At 40.2% G+C, this 22,128-nt stretch overlaps 1 protein-coding gene across 5 annotated transcripts in view; it reads right to left on the bottom strand.

Annotated features, from left to right (window-relative positions):
- CCL22 (C-C motif chemokine ligand 22) overlaps window positions 1–22,128 on the bottom strand; it is a 70,181-nt gene that overhangs the window by 3,970 nt on the left and 44,083 nt on the right. For 2 of the 5 annotated variants that reach the window (XM_072632323.1, XM_072632325.1), the window contains 3 exons: window positions 14,193–14,413; window positions 2,002–2,108; window positions 100–226 (listed from right to left, as the gene is read on the bottom strand). In XM_072632323.1, the coding sequence (XP_072488424.1) occupies window positions 100–226; window positions 2,002–2,074 (200 nt within the window). In that variant the 5' untranslated portion in view covers window positions 2,075–2,108; window positions 14,193–14,413. The remainder of the gene's footprint in view (window positions 1–99; window positions 227–2,001; window positions 2,109–14,192; window positions 14,414–22,128) is intronic. The other 3 variants (XM_072632326.1, XM_072632324.1, XM_072632327.1) reach the window with 3 other exon arrangements.

Raw genomic sequence — 22,128 nt, 5'->3', positions numbered from 1 at the left:
ACAGAAGGGTCCCACAGCCTGTGGCCAAAGTCACCTCTGAAATGTGCTTCTCACAACCCTCATCTGCCTTCTTGACTTCCCCAGAGATGAAGTACTTACATCACTCCACGTTTCCGGCAGTTTTTGGAGGTGTAGTAGAAAGTGGTCAGGACCTTCAAAGGCAAGGGGAACTGAACGAAGTTCCTGCAGCAAACACTGCTTTCCATATTTACACCATAGGGACCTGCTAGAAAAATAATCAGAGTTCTCATTTCTATTTTATTTTCTGGTTTACAAAGTGCTTTCCTCTTGATGACCTTGTGAACAGATGTTTTTAACCCCTTTTTGTAGGTGAAGAGATTGAGTTCTAAATAGGTGAAATCATTTGAGCTAATAAGTGGTACAAATTAGAATTTGAACTCAAGGCTTCTGACTTCTAGGTCAACGAGTTTTTCAGTATGCCATTGCAGAAAAAGCAAAGAAATGGTTTCAGGCAGGTGTGGGCAACTAGCAACGATCCTAGACCCTGGAACAGAAAGAAATTAAGTGAGCCTAAACAAAACTCTGGAGAAGTTCATTTTAATTTTTTTAATTAATTTTGCTGGCATTTATTTGGTACTTTGCCTCCTTTAAGCCTCTTCATAATCCTGTGAGGTGGGTACTACAGTTCAATTATATTCAACAAACACTTATTAATACCTACTGTGTGAAAGGCCCTATAGATACAAATAGATGTTATTATACCTAATTCACAGATAAGAAAACCAAAGCCCAGAAAGGTGAAGTTATTTGTTCAGCGTTACGCAGTTAGTAAGGTAGCCATGGGACAGGAAGCCATATCTTCTTGGGAATAAGTCCAGCATTGTAGCCATGAGGTCACATTCCCTCTTCACATCAAGACTCTTCTTCTTCTCTTCCTCCTCCTTCTCCTTCTCCTTCTCCTCCTTCTTCTTCTCCTGCTCCTTCTTCTTCTTCTTCTTCTTCTTCTTCTTCTTCTTCTTCTTCTTCTTCTTCTTCTTCTCCTTCTCCTTCTCCTTCTCCTTCTCCTTCTCCTTCTTCTCCTTCCTTTGAAGATGGTAAAATTCCTTAAGGAACTGTGTATTGTCACTATGATTATCATCACTGGGATTTACTTCAATTCAGCCATAGTTAACTGGATGCCTGCTCTGCTTTGCTATGCTCAAACACTAAGTATTCAAAGATGGAAAAGAGAGTCCCAGTTCCCAAAGGAGAGCTCACTGTTTCTCAAATCAAGGAAATTCTCTGTGGTCATGTATCATCCCACAATAGTCTTCTATTTTTAGATAGAAAACTATTATTTAAATTATTATTATTTGCACTGGACAGTCCTCAAATGGTCTGTGGTCTGGGAGGAAGGGCCAAAAGACTGTAAATATAAAGCAGGACATGTTAAGAACTGCGGAGAAGTGTGTCCATAATCTAATGGACCTCAGAGGAAGAAGAATTTACTCTTGGGGAGAAGGTGTGCAGAAAAGCTTCTTGAGGAGAGAGCCCTTGAATTGAAAGACAAATGGGATCTCAAAAAGCAGAAAAGGAGGGACAATGTTCTCAGAAGACTCAAGCAAAGGCGAGACTCTTTTGGTGGTTCTATTGTCCTATGGTAAATGAAGCCATCACAAATTTGGGAAGTTTGGGAGACTTAGAAAAATATCCTATTTAAAAGCAAGAAGGGCTGGTTTATAGCTAAGGGTACATACCATCCAGGTTCCTCAGTGGTCCCTCATGAAAACAAATCACATGTCCCTAACCATCCAGACTGAAATACCTTTCGCATTCCTCCAGTTCAGTTCTTTCATGAAGTTCAGAGAGCAGAAGGGACTTGACCCAAAGGGAGAGTATTAGCAGGAGCAGGACCAGAGCCCAAGTCCCCTAACTTCCAGTCCAGTCTCCTTGCTATTTCTACCCTTGCCAGGAGGGGCCAAAGGAAGAGGGAGGATCCTTGTTCAAGGTATTTGAAGGCCAAGAACCCTGTTCCCCATCTCATCCCAGATGCTTCCTTACCTGCTTGAGTGAATGGAAGAGAAGTGCCCAGGATCAGGGCCACCAGCAGGGTTGCCTGGAAGTAGAGCATCATTCTCTGGTGTCTATCCTCACCCTGAGCCAGTGATCTTGAACAAGGAATGAAGAAGGTCTGGCTGATATTTAATCTCCTCCAGCCTGGTCATAACACCCACAACCCGCTTCAAAATCTTAGTCATCAATGAGGCCAAAATATTTTTGACATACAAATCATGAAAGGGGAACTCACCACTTCCTTCAAAATTAAGGAAATTCTCTGTGGCCAGGTAACTATCCTTTCTATTTTGATGGGTTTTTTTTTCTTTGTCTTTGTATCCCCAGTGCCTTGCATGAAATAAGCATTGAATAAATGCTTGTTGAATGAATGAATGAATGAGTGAACGAATGGTGGGAGATATCATTAGAGGTGGTTCTTACTTTATATAGCCATTCCATTTCCAAAGGTCCTATGTAAAGGGAATTCTACTTTCCCACTGATATCAATTTTATCATCTGAGAAATTAGGTTGATTTCTGGTTCATCTCTGAATGGCCTAACTCCTCATGCTACAAATGAGCTTTTTTCGTTGCCTACCAAAGAGTTACTAATACATGAATGAATCAAATTTAAACCAAATGTATGAGGAGAGCTTCCTAAATAAAGGTAATCTGTGGTGAATCCTTTTGTAAAGTGAAGTTTTTTTAAGTGAATAGCTACTCCCATAATTTATCTCTTTGTTTTTGTATTCCATATGTATTACATGTTTAGAGTATGTCTTCTCTTGGTTTTCATCAGGAAAGAGAAGTTGGTTTGGCCAATTCGTACCTTTCACCATTATGAGCACTCAATTCCTCCTCAGCAACTAATTAAATTAAATTAAATTTTGCCTAGGGGCAGCTAGTGAGTTCATCAATAGAGTGCCAGTCTCAGAGTCAGGAGGACTTGAATTCAAATCTGGCCTCTGACACATACTAGTTGTGTGACCCTAAGCAAGTCACTTACCCCTCTTTTCCTCAGTTTCTTCATTTGTAAAATGGCAGAAGAAACTGGAGAAGAAAATGGCAAAACACTCCAATATCTTTGCCAAACCAGTGTTTTCTTGTCACAAAAAGTCAGACATGACTGAAAACTACTGAACAACACAAGAATCACTTAAAAGGTTTTTCTTTTCCTCAAATATATAGGCAGGAAACAGTCACACAACGTGTGTGCATGTTCTGAATGCCTCTCTATTACACATCAATTCACATTTCCAGAAGCATGTTCACCAAGCCCCCCAAGTGGGTTGGCAGTAGGCAAAATAAATTGCTAAATGGCTCATACTCTGAGGATTGGACCTCCATTGGCCATTACAGATACAATGGATTTTCTTAAATGTGATTCCTGAAACAATAGCATGGTGTAGTGGGAGAAATCCTAAAACCCAGGAGTCAAGGGATCTTAGTTCGAGTTTCAACTCTCTTGCTAATTTGCTGCATGTCCTAGTAAGTCGCTTGCTTTCTGAACCTCTGGTTCTTCCTCTATAAAATGAGGGAGTTGATCCCTTTCAGGTCTGAGGATCTACATGAATGGTCTTGGGTCTCCTCAGCTCTGACAGTCATGCTCCTCAGGTCTCTTCTAGATCTGTTCACTTCTGTTCTGAGGTCTTTCCTAGCACTGACAGCCTGTGTTCTTAAGGTTCCCTTTTAGCTTTGATACTCAATAACTTTAGGAAAATCCAAAGTTGTTCTTATAAGTGCGCTAAAAAATAAATAAAAAATCAGTCAATCAATAAATCCTCTTTGAGGATTATTCATAAGTCTGGAACTTCCTTTCCATCATCCAACTGCCTGATGTGGCCCCCTAACTTTCACCTCATAAATCTTCTTGAGGTTTTCTCCTCCATGTTTTTCTTCATTGTTTACTTAATTTTCTGAAATATTAGCATTTCTCTTCCTCTTCCCCTCTCTAGTCTGTTATGCTTCCTGTAGGGTAGGGAACTATATGTTTTACCATTTATTTTATGGTATAGTAGAGTCTTAATTCCCAGGACAATACTGTAAATTCTCTAAGGATTAGGGGTCATTTAGATCCCCGACAAGACTGAGGCAGCATATCAAAGCAGAGAAAAGATGAGGAAGAGAAGAGAAGGAGCAGAGAGGAAGAGGAAGAGGAGGAGGAGCACTTCATTAAGTGTTTACTACATGCCAAGTGACTAAGTTAGCAGGCTCGGTGGATAGAATACTGGACTTGGAATCAGGAAGATTCATCCTCATGAGTTCAAATCTGACATCAGACACTTACTAGCTGTGTGACCCTGGGCAAGTCACTTAACCCTGTTTGTCTCAGTTTCCTCATCTGTAAAATGAGCTGGAGGAGAAGGCAAACCATTCCAGTATCTTTGCCAAGAAAACCTTGAATGGGACATGACTGAAAGGACTCAAAAACCACCACAGTGTGCCAGGCACCATGCCAAACACTGGGAATATAAGCAAGCAAGACAGGTCCTGCCTTCAAGGACCTTACATTCTAATAGTGGGAAAGTCAACATAAAGGACAGCTAGAAATGGTCAGGGAGAGGGGGTGTTATGCCAGTCTGGGCAAGATAAAGGAAAAACTCATTTATCAGAGCCCAGGCAGCCAAGGACAGAGTCCACATGATTACTGTGGTTGGGGGAATCAAGAAGAGCTAAATTCAAGTCCAGAATCTGCTATATACTCCATACTGGCCTTGTGACCAAGGCAAATTATTGCCCCTAAGTAACTCTGTAAGTCGCTTAATTGCAGAATGGTTGTGATCTGCATCGAGAGGGACTTTCCTCATGCAGAGTTCCCCAGACCAATGAAATAACAGATCTAGTAAGAACAGACAAAACCCAACCTATGCCTAGCACAGACCTGTACAAACTTAATAAACATTTGCTGAATGAATTCCTCTGCTGATTAGCCATAAATTTAGACTGACCAGTAGAGAAGAGGCACTTACTTCCCTAGAAGCAGTTTTTCTCCAAGAGGGCGAGTCTTTCTTAATTAAGCTTCGTATTTTCCCCAGTCCCTGGCACAATACTTGTATGCACTAAGCCCTTAATAAACTTTTATTGAATTGAACTGAATCAATCTGGTGCTTAATAAGAAGTGACCTTGATATCAGAGGGGTTAGGAGGCCTGCAAAAGACTTCAGCTGATCCTACTTTTTCTCTCTTTATTTTTCTCCATTTTCTTTTTCTCTCTCTCCCATTTCCCTCCCCTCAATATACACATGTGCAGGGATTTTCTCAGACATAGGAGCGGTTTTTATGAAATCACAGTTAGGAACATCAGAATAGGACCACTGGATTATCATATTATATAATCAGAAATAGACTCAAAACCAGTCTTTCAAGGAAAATTAAGGGGAAGTACCCTTTTCAGGGACCTAACTTTTCAAGTCACACCAAGAATGAGGGGAAAACCTGGGTTAAAAGCTAACCTGAGGGTTCTTTTCCCCCTTCTCTGCCCACCCAGTCCACATTACTCTGGTTAATATCATATCTGCTTGGTTACACGTCTGGAAGTTCCCTGAGACCAAATCCTATTTACTTCCATCCCCTTTCTGTGGCATTTGATTTCCACTGGGATGAAAAAGAAAAAAAACCCACTACAACAATGTACAATCCACAGCTCCACTGTTCTCTTTGGTTCTTTTGCCTCATAGGCCAGAAAAATACAAGAAAGGTTAGAGGGTTGGAGTTGAGTGGTAGCAAAAGCACCACTATGCCCTGATGTTCGTGGCATGAACCCCTTGAAAAGATGGGAGAATTCTCTAGAATGAAAGAGGATTACACAAAATAAAGCCAGCTTGGAATGAGTCAATCTCTTCTCTTATGGGTAGAGCACAGTTCTTGCATTAAAGAAACTCCTAGAATTGGAAGAGCCAAATAGGATCCCTCAGGAATCATCTCTTCCATGTATTGCCTTCAGAGCAAGCACACAAAAATTTCCATCTTTCTTGAGACTATCCAGTCCCTGGAGTCTCAAGTAGCTTCAGAGAATGTTGGTTTCATTCATTTTATTAGGTGGAACAAGAGTATACTGATAGAAAGTGGGAAAATGGAAAAGACGTGAGCTACACATGTTACATTTAATTGCAAGGATATATTAAAAAGTAAGAATTGTCCAGGGGAGTCCAAGCTTCCACTCTAATTGTTACCGGAACTCTTATTATAGCTCCATCCCCATCCTGCACCTTTGTCTCCTTCAGCTGACAGATCTTCAGCTGGCAGACCTTCCTAAGCCTTCCTCATGAGTCAGCCATTGGCCCTCGTTGTAGGGCAATAAAAGCAAGAATTTATACAGCTTCATTTGGAGGCAATAGTGATTCATTTTCCTAAAGCTCCTCCCTCCAACCCTGTATTCTAAAACAATGGCCCTGGCATCACATGACATAGAGCAGACACAATTTCAAAATTAAAATATGGGAATTTAAAAGGGAAATTTTGTTGTCCAAAGTTGGAAGCAGGTTTTCCCCCCTAGAACCTCCTAGAAACAGAATGTTTCCATGAAAAGTGGATTTTCAAGTTTTGCAGGAAAGTAGGCAATGAAGTGAGATTAGTGGGGATGTTAGAAGGGAAGGGAGGGGATCTCAAATTTCCCAATAGGCTCCCTGGGAAAGTCCAGCTCCAGCTCAGGGTTTCCTACAGAAGGGTCCCCCCCAGGGCTGGCAGGGTGAACTACCTTCATGTCTGTGCCTGTGTCCATGTGTGACAGGGATAGCTCAGGGCTCAAAGCCAGAGGGGAGAGATGGGAGCTGAGGACCAGGTGTGGATGCAAAAAACCCCAACAAGCTTTGGAAATACAAAGTTAAAAAAAATAAGCAAAGAATCCAAATGGTATTGGGAGGAGGGGAGCTATCTATTTGCATTAAGCCCAATTTCAGGTGGGGACAATCTGATCTGAAATACAACCTAAGTCCCTGCAACATCTCTCTGAATCTCAGAGGTGGCTGTATCCCAAGGACAGTTTTCTTCTGTCCTACCCTTCCCATTCCCAGCCCCGCCACCCCACCCCACCGAGTGAACAAGGGAAAGAGAGTTGCACCCACAGCCACCTAAGTCTTAGTGCCAGAGTAGCCACGAAGTTGTCATATGACTTGACTTTACCTGTCTGAGTCTCAGTTCCTCATCTACAAAGAAAGGGTAATGAGCAGAGTTCTGCACTCCCTCCCTCATTGGGGTTTTGTGGGGAAATGACTTTTTAAGTCCTCATTGTGAGCTATAACAGGGCAAGTCCATAATGCAGATGTGAGCCTGGGCTTTTCCCAGAAGCATTTTAAGAGGCAGTGCTGAAGAAGACATTTTATAACCATGCCTTTTTATAAGCTTAGCTGTATATACAACAATGCAATTTGAATCCATATGTCCAGATATGAAGGATAGGCCTACTGTATTATAGATTTCAAAGAACTAAAGTATACATACACACAGACTCCACCTATCCTTGAGACACAGAGATATGGATTTGATAGAGAGCATACACATTTCCAATCTTAAGCAATAGTTGCCAAGCTCATGATTCTGGGGTGGGGGTGGGGGTGAGATGGGGCTGGGAGGGACAGGGAAATGTACCACTCTCTGTTCTGTATCTGGGCATTTGATCTGGATAGCGTTCAGTTCCAGGGAGCTAAGGCTCTAACAAGAAGATTTATATTCCTCTTTTGAACCTTCTTTAACTCATTAAAACCCCAGTCTTGGCATCATGGATGTTATTTTACTTCAGGTTCAAGTCTAGGTCTCCCCAAGAAGAGAGGGAGGGAAAAAAGTATTTAATGTACAACATGAATGAGGTATGGGACAGGTAATTTATTCCTGCACACAACATATGCTAAACATAAAAGACTGCTAGTACACATTAATAGAAGGAATTAAACCAAGTATAGTAATTTCAATCATAATTGCTATTACAAGCTGCTAGGAAGCTGATGCTTAAATCTCATCAGAACATAAAGCAGTTTGCACGACTGTTAATTTAATATTTTATTAGCTTTTGTCCCAGTACCAAACCAGTCCTGGTATAGGTGTACTGGTAAAACAACCAGACATCCTTAGTGTCTGTCTTCTCTGGTAGAGAAACTTTCCCTACTGCCAGGTCACTCCTGCTGCTCCCAAAACCAACAGTTCTCATTGGACCCAGGACCACTGGGTTTTTTGGACTCACAAAGTTGCTTCCAAGCTTGGACACATTTGCCTTGAGTACCATGTTGAATCATCTAGTCAGGAAAAAAAAATGTAAAGCAGAAAAAGTAGCCAAGGCATTAGATCCAAATTCACTTTGTTGAATCCCTTCTCCAGTGGGGAGCAGTTAAGGGGCGGGGGGGATGAATGTCACATATTCCTTTACCCCCTTCACAATAGTTTAGAGACAGAGTATACTGATAATAAATAACAATAATAGTTAGCACATGTATGGTACTTTAGAGTTTGCAAAATGCTTTACAAATGTTATCTCATGTTATCTTCATCACAACCTTTGGAAGTAGATCGTATTATTATCCTCATTTTAGAGATAAGGAAACTGAAGCAGATGTGACTTGCTCAGAGCCACAAAGCTAGTAAGTGTGTGGCACTACTGCTAAAAGGAGGAGTTACAAGAGAAAGTGCCAGTCACAACAAAGAAATGAGAAGCAGTCTCTTCTTTTAACTGGCAAAGCATTCCACTCTCCTGCCACTGTCATAGGGCAAGAGGATAGATGGAGTAAAGGGCCCAGGGACCAAAGAACTATTCAGGATTTGCTACATCATCCCCAAATGCAAAATCCTTTCACCAGTGAGTCACTACATGACCCTAAAATCTAGAACAAAGAATGGCAGCTCTGAGTATGCTCCATGGAATGGTCCCCAAAGGGTTGCCCTCAGTTTCCTCATCCATAAAATGGAGATATAGCTCTACCTCCCAGGGTTGTTGTAAAGATCAAATAAGGTAATAAATGTAAAGTGTTTAGCACAGTGCCTGACACATAGTAAGTGCTATATAATATGTATTCCCTTACCTTCCCCATTACATTATTGACCATCTTCCCCCTCCCCCAGTGAACTTGCAGTTCACGGATAACCTTAGATTTCTTTCAGATGAACTGCTATCTAACCATACTTCCTCCATCTTCCTCCAACTTAAGATGTTGGTTTTGTTGAACCAAAGTGAAAGACTTTGTATCTATACCTATTAAATGTCACCTTATTAGATTAGGTCTAGCACCTTTGCCTGTCAAGATCCTTCTGCATCCTGACATTGTCGTCAGCTTGGTTGAGTGGGAGTACACTGGAAAGGCAGACAGGAAACTTGGGACAGAGGCCTAGTTTAGCTGCTAACTTGTGTGACCCAGGGCAAGTCATTTGACCTCAATTCCTTCACCTAAGAAATGGGAATAATAATCCCTGATCCTGTTTTATGAGAATAAAAAAAAAACGGTGAATGAGAAAGTGTTTTGAAAAGGATACAGCACTATTAACCTGCAAGAGACAAGTATTAATACTTCTTTGGATCGTTAATTAACCTTAATATTACTTGTCACTATCCCAGTCTTTTTCTCCTCAGTGGCCAGTATATAATGAGTGCCTATTGATTTATTGACTGTTGATATCTAAAATTCTTGGCTTCTCCAATAGTCTATGAGAATCTAGGATCAAAAGTAGTTTGACATAACCCAAGGCTATGAATGTGAGAATTCAGTATGAATGGGGTTCCTGAAATTATCTCAGACTTACCCCTTCTCAGCAATGCAAGGACCTAAAACAATTCCAAAGGACTCATGATGGAAAATGCCATTCACATCCACAGAAAGAACCATGGAGTCTGAATGCAGAGCGAAGTAGATGATTTTTTTTTATTTTGTTTTTTCTTTTTCGTGGTTCCTCCCATTCACTGTAATTCTTCTATACAACACTACTAATGTGAAAATATGTTTAATAGGAATGTATATGTAGATTGATATCAGATTGCATGCCGTTTTAGAGAAGAGGGAGAGGAGGGGAAGAAAATTTAAAACTTCTGGAAGTGAATGTCAAAACTAAAAATACATAAATAACTTAAGAAAAAAAGAAATATAAACCATTTGGATCTTTTCTTCATTCATTTAGTAAATGTCTGTTGTGATGATGAGGGAGGGGGCATCCAGATGGGGCCCAGGTGACCCTGAAGATTCCAGTGGAATTTCTACCTTGACAAAGCCCAGAATCTAATTAATTCTCTTGGCTGAACCAAGCTTCTGGCTTACAAGAGGAAAGAAGTAGGAGTTTAAAAGGTAGAACATAGAGACTTTACTCAGAAATGAAAGGCATTTCCTTAGCAGGCCAACTGATCAGCTGTCCCTCTGGACACAGTTCCTGTCCTGTCACAGTCTTCCCTGAAGAAAAGGCCCTGTTCCAGAACACAGATCCTTTGAGGTGAGAGCTCCCAAAGGGGAGTTCTGAGAACAGAGCTTGGCCCTGCCATTCACACACCCTCAAGCAGTTTCAGATAAGGGCTGATCTCCGATTTACAGCCCTGCGTAGTGGCCTTTAGGAATCCTGGCTGTCTCTAGCTGTACTCTGCCAGGTGACAAAGTCCTCCAGAAATGAAGATGACCAAGCCGGCTGGGTTGGCATGTTCCCAGTGGGATGGGACAGACCAGGGCACTCAGACTAAGAAAATATTTGCAGGCAATACTTCTTCTTTGTGGTTTCTGCTGGAGGAACTAGTCTTGCGTTGAAAATCCTGCCTTTACATAGATTAAAGGAAATATGTTGGGTCATACCCTCCCCCACTCACTTTTGACCCAGAGAGCCATGGCCACACTGGGGATTCCTGAGTCTGCAGCACATCATGGTTCTGCTTTTGCCCCATGCTACCCACCACTAGTCCTCATGCTGACACTTGGCCCACACATTTAGGTCATTATAAAATAATTCCACTGAGGGAAAGAACTCACAAGAAGAGTTCACAAAAAGGGATCTGACCTGGTATAATAGATACAGAAGTTTGGGGATGCAGGCAAAGACCAAATAGTTCCTGCCTAAATGGAACTTACGTTCTTTAGAGTAGTGGTTGGCAATCTATGGCAGTAGACCAAATTTTGGTATGGCCTGCAAGCTTAAAGTATTTGAAAATGTAAAAACCATTTTTAGCTTGCTGACTATACAAAAATAGGTGTGTATAAGATCTGGATTTGGCTTGGGTGTGAGTCTGCTGCAGAGGAGGCAACATGTATACAATAAGATTATACTACATATTTGTATGTGTGTATACCATATATATGTTTATAATGTATATATGTGTGTACGTACATTTATACTTACATGCTTAAGAATAGAATTTATTGTTGTCATTCAGTTGTTTTCAACTCTTTGTGACCTCATTTGGGGTTTTCTTGGCAAAGATACTGGAGTAACAGTTTGCTGTTTCCTTTTACAGACGAGAAAATTGAGGCAAACAAGGTTAAGTGACTTGCTGAAGGGTCACACAGCTAGTAAGTGTCTTAGGCTGGAACTGAACTCACAAAGAGTCTTTTTTGTCCAGCACTCTTACCACTGAGATGTCCTAAGAACATCTACATACATATGTATATGTAGATATATGTATAAGTATGTGTATATATACATTTGTATGTATATGTGTATGTATACATAGATATGTATATATATTACAAATAATTGTATGGATGGGAGCAAGGAGGAGGCACTAGGAATTGATGGGATCAGGAAAGGCCTCATAAGTAGGTAGCATTTGATCTGAGCTTTAAAGGAAACTAGAGATTTTTGGAGGTAGAGATGAGGAGGGAGAGCATTCCAGCCATGGGAGAAAACTTAAGTACTGGCATGGAGATGAAAGATGGACTATGCTGTGTGAGGAATATCGAAGTCAGTATGCCTGGACCATAGAATGGGCGAAGGATGGCAATATAATAAAGTTGGAAAGCTGAGTTGCACAGGGCTTTAAATGCTCCCTAAGAGAAGTTAATATTTGATCCTAGAGGTAATAGAAAGCCAATTAAGTTTATTGAGTGGGAGAGTGACTTGGTCAGCCTTCACTTTATAAATATCACTTTGGCAGCTCTGAAGGGTAGCCTGGAGAGGAGAGAGACCTGTGGCAGGGAAGCTAATTAGAAAGCTATTGCAATAGTCTAAGCCCAAGGGAATGAGGGCCTGAGATAGGATGGTACCTGTGTGAGTGGAGAGAAAGTGGGAGATGCTGTGAAGGCAGAAACAATAAAATCTGGCAATGGATTGGATATATGAGGTGAGTGTAGAGAGCTGAGGGCAACACCTAGGTGATTGGGAGGATGGTGGTGTCCTCAGTCCTCAGTGTAGAATTAACAAGGCTAATCCAATCCCTTCATTTTACATAAGGGAAAATGAACCCAGAGAGCAGTAAAGTTATGTGTGAGTGAGTGACAGAGACAAAACTAGAATCCAGTGCTCCTGACTCTAAAGCCAGTTGGAGTGCTCCACCCACTCCAACCACAAATGCCTCCTCATTCAAAGAATTCAGCCCACATCACCAGCACTTAGATCATAGCCCGCTGAATTGTGCATGAATCATACTTGTAAGCACTTTCATTGGAACACATGAGGGTTCAAAAGAAATCTATTCCCCTACCTTTAAAATGTCCAAAATTTCCAAATTGTGGCAATAGCTCTGTAGGTCATACCCTCAGCAATGCATTGGCTGCACTTCAGTCTCCATACTGCCCTCAGGCACAGGAGGAAGAAAGAGGTGCCATCTTGCCCATGAATGCTGGCAGAGAGTCACACTCCAACATCAGAGACCCCAGTCAAGGCCAGGAAGAGAATGCAGACCTAAGAAGAGGCCCCACTTCCAGCCTCCCAAGCACAGCTTCTATCTAGTTGTGACTGCCACAGTAAGCACCCTCCAGCATTTGGGAAGGTGGCCAATGCTCGTTTCGTTGATACCCCTACCTCTACTCTTGCCCCTATCCCAGCTCCCCTTACAGGCAAAACCTTATCTCTGTCCAGGGACTAGAGCTGAAGGAAATAGAAAGAAGAGGAGAAGATAGGGAGGAAATAAAGGGCAGCCTGCAGGCTTCTCATCCCTCCTCAGTCTTCCCATGGTTCCTCTTCATCCCATCTTGTATACTAAGAATTTTCTACATATTTTATTTTTTAAAATTGAGATCATTCATGGCTAATTTGATGATTAATAGGATCAAAGAGAAACCAGCAATTCCTGGGCCATTCCTGTAGCCCCATCCAATATAACCATATCTCTGCTTCAGCTGTCTGTACTGATTTTATCTTAGTATGGTATCTATCACATCACAAGTGCTTAATAAAAGCTTAGTAACTGATTGCAAAAAAAAAAATTGAGGTCATTCACAGAGAGCTCCCTCACTTCCCCTTCTCTTCATGTCACACCACTCAGATGCCTTCTGCCACTATCTCCTTTAACCCCTCTCACATGGTGAGAGGAGCCTTCTCTTTGTTAAGGAGTTTTCCTTAACATCTCTGATAGATTACCCCCTTTGTCATCCTCCTCTTTCACTTATTTTCAATCTCTCTATTAGCTGCTTCCCTACCATCTACAAACATGCTCCCTTCTCCCCATCCTCAATTTCATTGGTCCATTCCCTCTGGTTATCACGCCTTATCTCTCCTCCCTTTTGTGACTACAATGTGGGAGAAGGACATGTATATATGGAGAAAGTGCCTCCATTTCCTTTCCTTTCACTCTCTTCTTAAGTCTCTTCAGTCTAGCTTCTGATCTCATCATTCATTTCCAACTGCCCTTTCCAAAGTGAGCAAAGATCTAACTGACAAATCAAATGGTCTTGTCTGAATCAGCCTCCTTGATCTCTCCATTGCTTTTGACAACATTAATCCTCCTTAATGTTCTCTTATCTCTAGGTTTTGTGACACTTCTTCCTATCTGACCATTCCTTCTCATTCTTCTTTGCTGCATCTTCATCCAGGCTGAGCTTGCTACCTATGATTGTTCCCCAAGGCTCTATACTGGCCTCTCTTCTCTTTTCCCTCTGTACTATTTTTCTTAGTGACTCTCTCAGTGCCTCTCTGTAGATGATTCTCAGATCTACTTGTCCATTCTCTTTCCTGATCTCCAGTCTTGCATCAAGAGCTTCCTTTTGGACAGTTTGATCTGGACATCTTTTAGATATTTTAAACTCAATATATCCCAAACTGAACTCATTATCTTTTCCCCAAACTGTCACTTCTTCTGAACTTCCTTACTGTTGTTGTAGTGTTCATCCTTTGTTGCTGAAGAAGACCATGCCATCATAGAAATGATGACATGACTTGCCGTTGACTTTGTTTTGAGTGAAGGAGGGCTGTGCAGGTCACCAGCCTCACTTCTCCTCTGGAGTCATCTGGATCCAGTGACTAGATATTCATCAGGATGACTTGTTAGGTCATACCACCATTCTCGCAGTCATCCAAATTCACAACCTAGGCTTCCAAGAAGGAAAAAAAAAAGATTTTTAGAGAAGACTTAGTTTATTGCTGATTTTCTATGTCTCTTCCTTATAAACCACCAAATTCTTCCAGTGTCTTAGGTTGGCTCAAAATTAGGTGACCTCGTTCTACACCTAATAGCTCCTTGAGGAAAATGTTGTGGGACAAAGGAGGCAAGGAGCCACTGGGTGGAGAGCAGAAGTCAGGAAGCAGAGAAGCGCTAACTTGCTTGATTTTGACCTTTGGTACTGTGCTCTTTCTGTATTCCTTGAGCCCTAATTTTTCCACAAAGAATCAGTACTTCCTCCCTCTTTACTTGCTTAGCATCTTATCTACAATCTAGCAGAAGGCTAACTCCTTTGTAAATAAATCATGGATCAAGACACAGAGGTCACTAAGTTAGCACAATCAGGAAAATAAGACAATTGATCTCAAGTGTGGTCCATGACCTTGGCAATCAGCTCCTCTCTTCTGTTGACACCCCCTATCATCAACTTCAAAAGGTGAAGCTAGGCAAGATCAGTGTCTGGTAACTGGTACATGCTAAGTTGTTGGTACACATTAGTTCAGGTCAGAGAAAAAATATTCCTCTAGAGATTAAATCTACATTCAGTGATAATGATAGGAAGGGAACTTGCCATTCAAAATAACTAGGAAATAAATACAATATCTGGGAGTCAATGCCTCAAAGCACAGAATATCTACATAGTTACTATTATAAAAGGTCAAGTCAACAAGCATTTATTAAACCTTAATTTACGCTAGGCACTGTGCTAAATGATAAGAATATAAAAAAAGGCAAAAACAGTCCCTGCCTTCAAGGAATGTACATTCAAATGGGGAATGGGGGGGCTTTGAGCAATACACACACACACACACACACATATATATATATACACATATGCATATATATATGCATACACACATACATGTCCACACAGAGGAGATGGAAGATAATCTTGAAGAGGAAGCATTAGTATGGAGGACTGGGTCCTAGTACTAGGAAAGACCTCTTGTAGAAGGGAAGCTTTGAACTGAGTCTGAAGGAAGTCAGGGAAACTAAGAGTCAAAAGTACAGAAGAAGAACATTCCAGGCATGGAGGACAGCCAGTGGAAAGGCACAAAGTAGGGTCAAGGAGCAGCAAATAGGCCATATTGGTAGGTCATAGAGTGTGTGGAAAGGCATAAAGTACTCGAAAGGTAAAAAGGGCCAGATTATAAACAGAATGGATGAACAGGAGGACTTCAGAAAAGCCTGAAAAGACTTATATGAACTGATGCTGAGTGAAATGAGCAGAACCAGGAGAATATTATATACAGTAAAAGTCACAGTGTGTGGGGACTGTTTCTGACAGACTTAGTCCTTCACAGCAGTGCAAAGACCTAAAACATTCCCAAAGGATTCTTGAAGCAAAATGCCATCTACATCCAAAGAAAGAACTATGGAACTGGAATGCAAAATGAAGCAGAATATTTTCTCTTGTGTTATGTTTTGTTTTAGCTTTTCTCATGGTTTTTCCCATTCATTTTAATTCTTCCATGCAACATGACTAATGTGAAAATGTGTTTAATAAAAATGTATGTGTAGAACCCATATAAAACTGAATGCCATTTTGGGGAAGGAGGTGAGAGGGAAGGGGAGAAAATTTAAGACTTATGGAAGTGATTGTTGAAAACTGAAAACAAATAAATTAATTAAAAATAAAAAAATAAGCAGATCTCGATGCCAAACAGAGTACTTTATATTTGATCCTGGAGCTAATAGTGAACAAGTTTATAGAGAGGAATTGATTATGAGAGTGGGGAAAAATCTGTTGGAGAAGATGGAAAGGAATAGTGCAAAAACAGAGGTTGGCCATGGTAAAGAGAAGGGTCACTTCTTCATGTGAGACCAGAATGAAGAACGAAATAATGGGAAACATTTCTGAATGATATGAGCTGGGAAAATGGAGAGAAGGGGGAACTTAATTTAGTAGTTTAATTTTTTTTTTCAGGGAAATATAAGGCAAAACCTCAACTCTAAGAGTGTAGAAAGAGAGGGTGCTGTGGGAGGTTTGAGGAAAGACAAGAAGATAGGGAACAGCTTCTGTGGAGAGTGGGATACCAATCATTAAAGAGGAGTAGAATGATTGTCTTGCTTCCATGAAGAACCAACTGAAATTAGATAGCATAAACATGTGGTGGACTGTATTGGGCACTGTATTGTAATTTCCTCCAATTCCATTCTGCATCATGTAAATAGTAGTGAAAGAAATAGATGATGGGAGTAACTGAAGGAAGAGATTTGGGAAGATGTGATTAAGGGGCAAGGGATTCAAAGATAGAGGATAGGGAAGGTTTGAGTTGGTTTACCAAGGGGTTGAGATACAGAAGGGAGATGAGTATAATCAATGCAAGGGTGAAGGCCTCAGAAAGAATTAAGAAATGTAAGGAATAGAGATCCCAGTGAAACAGAATAACTGGGGTAGAGGCCTAAGGCACAGGGAAAGATGGAATGATAAAAAATTATAATCAGATAAGAAATTCCAGAGTTTATGAACATGGAAATTAGAAGGTGGGTGATGGCAAGGTCAAGCATATGATCATCACTGTGTGTAGCTGAGGTGGAGTGGACGAGTAGGTCAGGACAAATGAATAGATTGAGGAACTGGGAAGTTAGTATCACTCTGCATTTATTAAGTCCTTTAGCATAAGGGCAGGAGTTGGGGAGGAAAGAAAGACTATGAGTCAGAGAGAACTCAGAGAGAATGGAAAGAGAATGACTGAGGAAGGTAGGATTGATAGATAATGGCCACGAGCATCTGAATTGGGTGATAAATTTGGATAATGTGAACCTTAAATTAAGAATAATTAAATCACTAGAGAACTATTTAGTACTCATGGCTGGGACATGAAAATATAATATTACTGAAGATAATTTTCAGATTTAGTGTTATACCAATCAAATCACCAAAAGCATACTTCAAAGAGCTAGAAAAAACTATACCATAATTCATTAGTGGAACAAAAGATCTAGAATATCAAGAGAAATAATGAAAAAGTGGGAATTAAGGGGGAATAATTCTTCCAAGACTCAAGTTATATTATAAAGTATTAGCCATTAAAACTATTCGGTATTAGTCTTAAAATAGAAAAGCAGCTCAATGAATCCTCCTAGAAAAGGAGGAATCAGAAAGAACTGATTTTAATAACCCCGTGTTTGAAAAATCCCCAAATATAAATTACCCAAGAAAGAACTCCCTATTGACAAGAACTTCAGGGAAAATTTGAAAAAAATCTGGCAGAAATTAGGTTTAGACCAAAAATCTTACAACATATGCCACAATAAATTTAAAATGGATACATGTCCTAAATATTAAAGATTATTAAAAAAACAGAATTGAAATAGATCACTTCTGCCTATCATTTAGATCAGTTATGCCTTTCACAGGGGTGAATTCTTAAACAAGGAATAGAGTCAATTTATATGAAATTAAAAATCTTTTGCATAAACAAAATTAATGCAAGTAAGATAAAAAAGGAAAAGGTTGGCTAGGGAAAAAAATCTTTGTATAAGACATCTCAGGAAAAGATTTAATATTCAAGATATAAAAATAACTAACAGAAATATATAAGACCAAAAGTCATTCACCATAAGATAAACAGCCAAGAATATGGACAGTTTTCAAGAAAAAGAATTTCAAACTGTTAACAACCATATGAAAGAATGTTCCAAGTCATGAATAATAAGAGAAATGCATATTCAAAATAACACTCGGATAGAGTACCAGTGCAGGAGCCAGGAGGACCTGAGTTCAAATCTCACCTCAGACATTTGACACTCACTAGCTGTATGACCTTGGGCAAGTCACTTAACCCCAATTGCCTCATCCTGGGTCATCTCCAGTCATCCTGAGGAATATCAGGTCACTGGATTCAGATAGCTCTGGAGGAGAAGTGAGGCTGGTGACCTGCACAGCCCTTCCTCACTCAAAACAAAGTCAAGTGGAAGTCATGTCATCATTTCTCTGATGGCATGGTCTTCTTCAGCAATGAAGAATGAACACAGACACACACAAAGATGACCAAAAAATGGGAATAATGTTAGAGGGGTTGTAAAAAGATGGCCAACTAATGTATTATTGGTGGGGCTGTGAATTGTTCTTGTAGGTTTGTAGGCTTCAGCTCTCTGTCCTAGAGCCAGGCTAGCCACATCTTCCCCTGTCAGATCTCCGGGAGCTGAATCAGAATGGTTAGGATGACTCTTCTCTAGGGCCATTGGCTTTCCCCTTTCCCCCATTGCTGGGGGCCAGTTATCAGTGCCCCATTTCCATTTAATATCAATTAGATTTTTGCAAAGGATTATTTGTTTCAAAGACTTAGCAAGCACAAACATACAAGCATTTTCTCTAATACTTTCCCCTATGCCATCATAGGGCTCTGGGGGAGTAGGGCCAAATTTAGCTCAGGTCCTATATGGTATTTGTCCCACCAAGTTCATGTCCATATGTGGCATGACATCCAGATAAGTTTTTCAACTAATTTAGAATCCCAAAAGTCACTGCCAAAGATCATTCCCAGTTCCTCAGAGCATCAATGCTGCACTGGCTCTAGAACCCAGACTCTGGAACACAAGGATGCCAGAGTGTGCTCCTGATTAACTTTTAAACTCACTATGTCTTGAGGCTTTACTCCCTTCACTTAGAAAAGGAAACAAACAAACAAAAAAGGCCAAAAGCCAAGGCCTGTATCTTGGGGCCACATAACCTCGGAGGGGAGAAGGCTCTAAGACCCTTACCTTTCCACATGGTGTCTCACTGGACACTGTGAGCAAAATAGTTGCCAAGTTCCCTTAGACTTGAAGGAAGCAAAGAAAGATTGGCTGAAGGTAACTTGGGCCTTTGTGAAGATGTTGACAGTTCTAGCTATTCAGCTTTATGTGGCTGATCAACATTAAAGAATGTCTATGTGTACTCCACAGTTTTTCCAAGGCACTGCTCTTACACGTTAATAATAATGATGATGGTAATAATAATAGCTAGGACTTATTTATTGTTTTAAAGTATGCAAAGTACTTTACAAATATTATTTCATTTAATTGTCCCAATGACCTTGGGAGGTAGTTACCACTATCATCCCTGTTTTATAGATGAGGAAATTAAAGCAAGCAGAAGATATATAACTTTGCCCAGGTCACATAGCTAGTAAGATTTGAACTTAGGTCTTCCTGACTCCAAGTGCTGAGCTCTATCCATTATGCTACCTATCTTTGACCAGAAGTCAGTAACCTAGCATCCTCTACATGGAGACACTGCATCAGCTGAGCAAGCTGATAGGATCTATGCATGCAGCAGACCTCTTCTATATACTCTTAACCAAATTGCTGCAAAGCTATTTGGAATTTTGCAAATAAAGTGAGATTCCATTGCTAGGTAGATGTGCCCAAGGAGATCAGTGACAAAATGAAAGGTCTCATATATTGAAAGTATTTCTAGCAGAACTTTTTATGTGGAAGCAAAGAACTGGAAACAAAGTAGGTGCCTACCGATTGGGGCATGACTAAATTGTCATACAGGAATATAATTGATTACTGCACTATAAATCACAATGGCAATGACGAATACAGAGAAGCAAGCAGAGACTTTGGGAATGGGTCTCTGGTGCATGCTCATAGTGCCCTCAGATGTCTCACAGAAAGGACACAAGGGAGAAGCTGGCATCTATTCACAGGGATGTCTCTAGGGAGTTGTTTCTTGGACAATCACGATGATGGATGAGGGAAGAGTCTTGGAGAAATCAACTGTAAAGCATGCATAGACATTTCATAACTGGTTGCATGCTGCTAACCACATGATAAAGAGAAGACTCTGGCAACTGAGGCATTCAAAAAATCCTGTCAGTTTCAGTTACAGCCTCTTGGCTGTAGCTTCCCCTGGGCATATGTAAAAGGCTATTGTGATGATCAAATGAGATAGCAAATGTAAAGTGCTTCACCAACTTTAAAACACTACATAGATGCTAGTTTTCATACACTAATTAGTTTTGTTGAACTTATTCTTTCTTCCTATTTTTTTCTTTATTATATGAAATGGTTCTCTGGAGGGGGGATGTGGGAAATATAGGTGATGTGAAAATAAAAGATATCTACTAGTTCTATTTCCAAAGAGAAAGAGGAAAAGAACCTTTTTGTTCTAAAATGTTTATAGCAGCTCTCTTTGTGGTAACAAAAAAAACCTGGAAATTACAGGGGTGCCCATTAATTGGGGAGTGACTGGACAAGTTGTGATATATGATTGTGATAGAATACTACTGTGCTATAAGAAATGATGAGCTCAATGATCTTAGAAACACATGGAAAGACTTGCATGAACTGATAAAGAAAGAAATGATCAGAACCAAGAAAACACCATATGTAGTAACAGCAATATCGTTTTAAGAATGACATTGAGCAAATAAGTCATTTTGACTATTATAAATATGCAAATTAACTCTAAAGGACATGGGGAGAAAAGATGCTATCTGCATACAGAGAAAGAAATGAGAAATAGAAGTTTGTATAGAATAATTACACACACACACACAACTATTTGTGTCTAATGGTAGCCATCTCTAGGGTGGGAGGGGAAGGGAAGAAAAAAAGAAGAAAAATTTACATGCTAACTTTATTATATATTTAAAAGAAATAGCAAGTTCTGTGTAATAGATTTGCAGCTTCACATGCAATCAAATTTTTTATTATACTACATTATGGAAATGCTTGTTTGATTCCATAAATTAAAAATAAAATAAATAAATGTGAAAAAAATAGGTGTTGATAGGCAGTTCTAAAAAATAAAAGATGCCCCAAAATTTTTAATAAAACCTGCACTATGTGAAAGAATTCCTTCCTCAGGTAGTTCTTGACTATAGCCAACATCATCAACCAAGCTCCTAGGTCAGACTCACCAGGACTGGATTTCACCAATGAGATGAGTGTAAAGGTAGCTGGGACTGAGGGAAATCCTCAACACTTAATAAGTGCCTACTATGTGCCACACACTGTGCTAAGTGCTGGGTATAACAAAAAAAAAAAAAAAAAGAGAAGAGTGGGAAAAGGCAAGATCTCTGCTCTCACAATCTAAAGTGTGGGGGAGGAGGAGAGACAACTTCCAAACAACTATGTACAAACAAGATGTATACAGGATAAATTGGAAAGAGAGCACTAACTTTGAGGAGGCGCAAAAGAGGCTACTAGGCTGTGTTGTGGATAGAAGAATCAGGAACCCCTGAGTTCAAATACTGCCTCAGATACTCACTAGTTGCATGACCCTGAGCAAGTCATATTCCTTCTGTCTGTCTCAGTTTCTTTCTCATCCTATGCCCTAGGGTTGTTGTGAGGACCAAATAAAATACTATTTGCTAATTTTTTTTAAAAAAAGAGGAAAGGCTTCTCTCAGAAGGTGAAAATTTAGCTGAGATTTGAAGGAAGCCAGGGAAGATAGGAGAGAGTTTTAGGCATGGGGGACAGCCAATAAAAATTGTTGAGAGTTGGGAGATGGAGTGTTTTGTGCAGGGATCAGAAATGGAGGTCAATGTCATTGGATTATAGAATATGTAAAAGGAATAAGGTATAAAATAATGGAAAGTAGGAAGAGGCCAGATTATGAAGGGCTTTTTTTCTCTTTGATTTTTATTATTTCCCACTTAATAGCCTTTTATCTTTTCCACTTACATGCAAAGATAGTTTTCAATATTC

This window comes from Notamacropus eugenii, chromosome 1 (genome assembly GCF_028372415.1).
Source record: "Notamacropus eugenii isolate mMacEug1 chromosome 1, mMacEug1.pri_v2, whole genome shotgun sequence".
Taxonomy (NCBI): Eukaryota; Metazoa; Chordata; class Mammalia; order Diprotodontia; family Macropodidae; genus Notamacropus; species Notamacropus eugenii.
The sequence above is the reverse complement of the archived record's forward strand: the minus strand, read 5'-3'. Positions and strand labels throughout refer to the sequence as shown.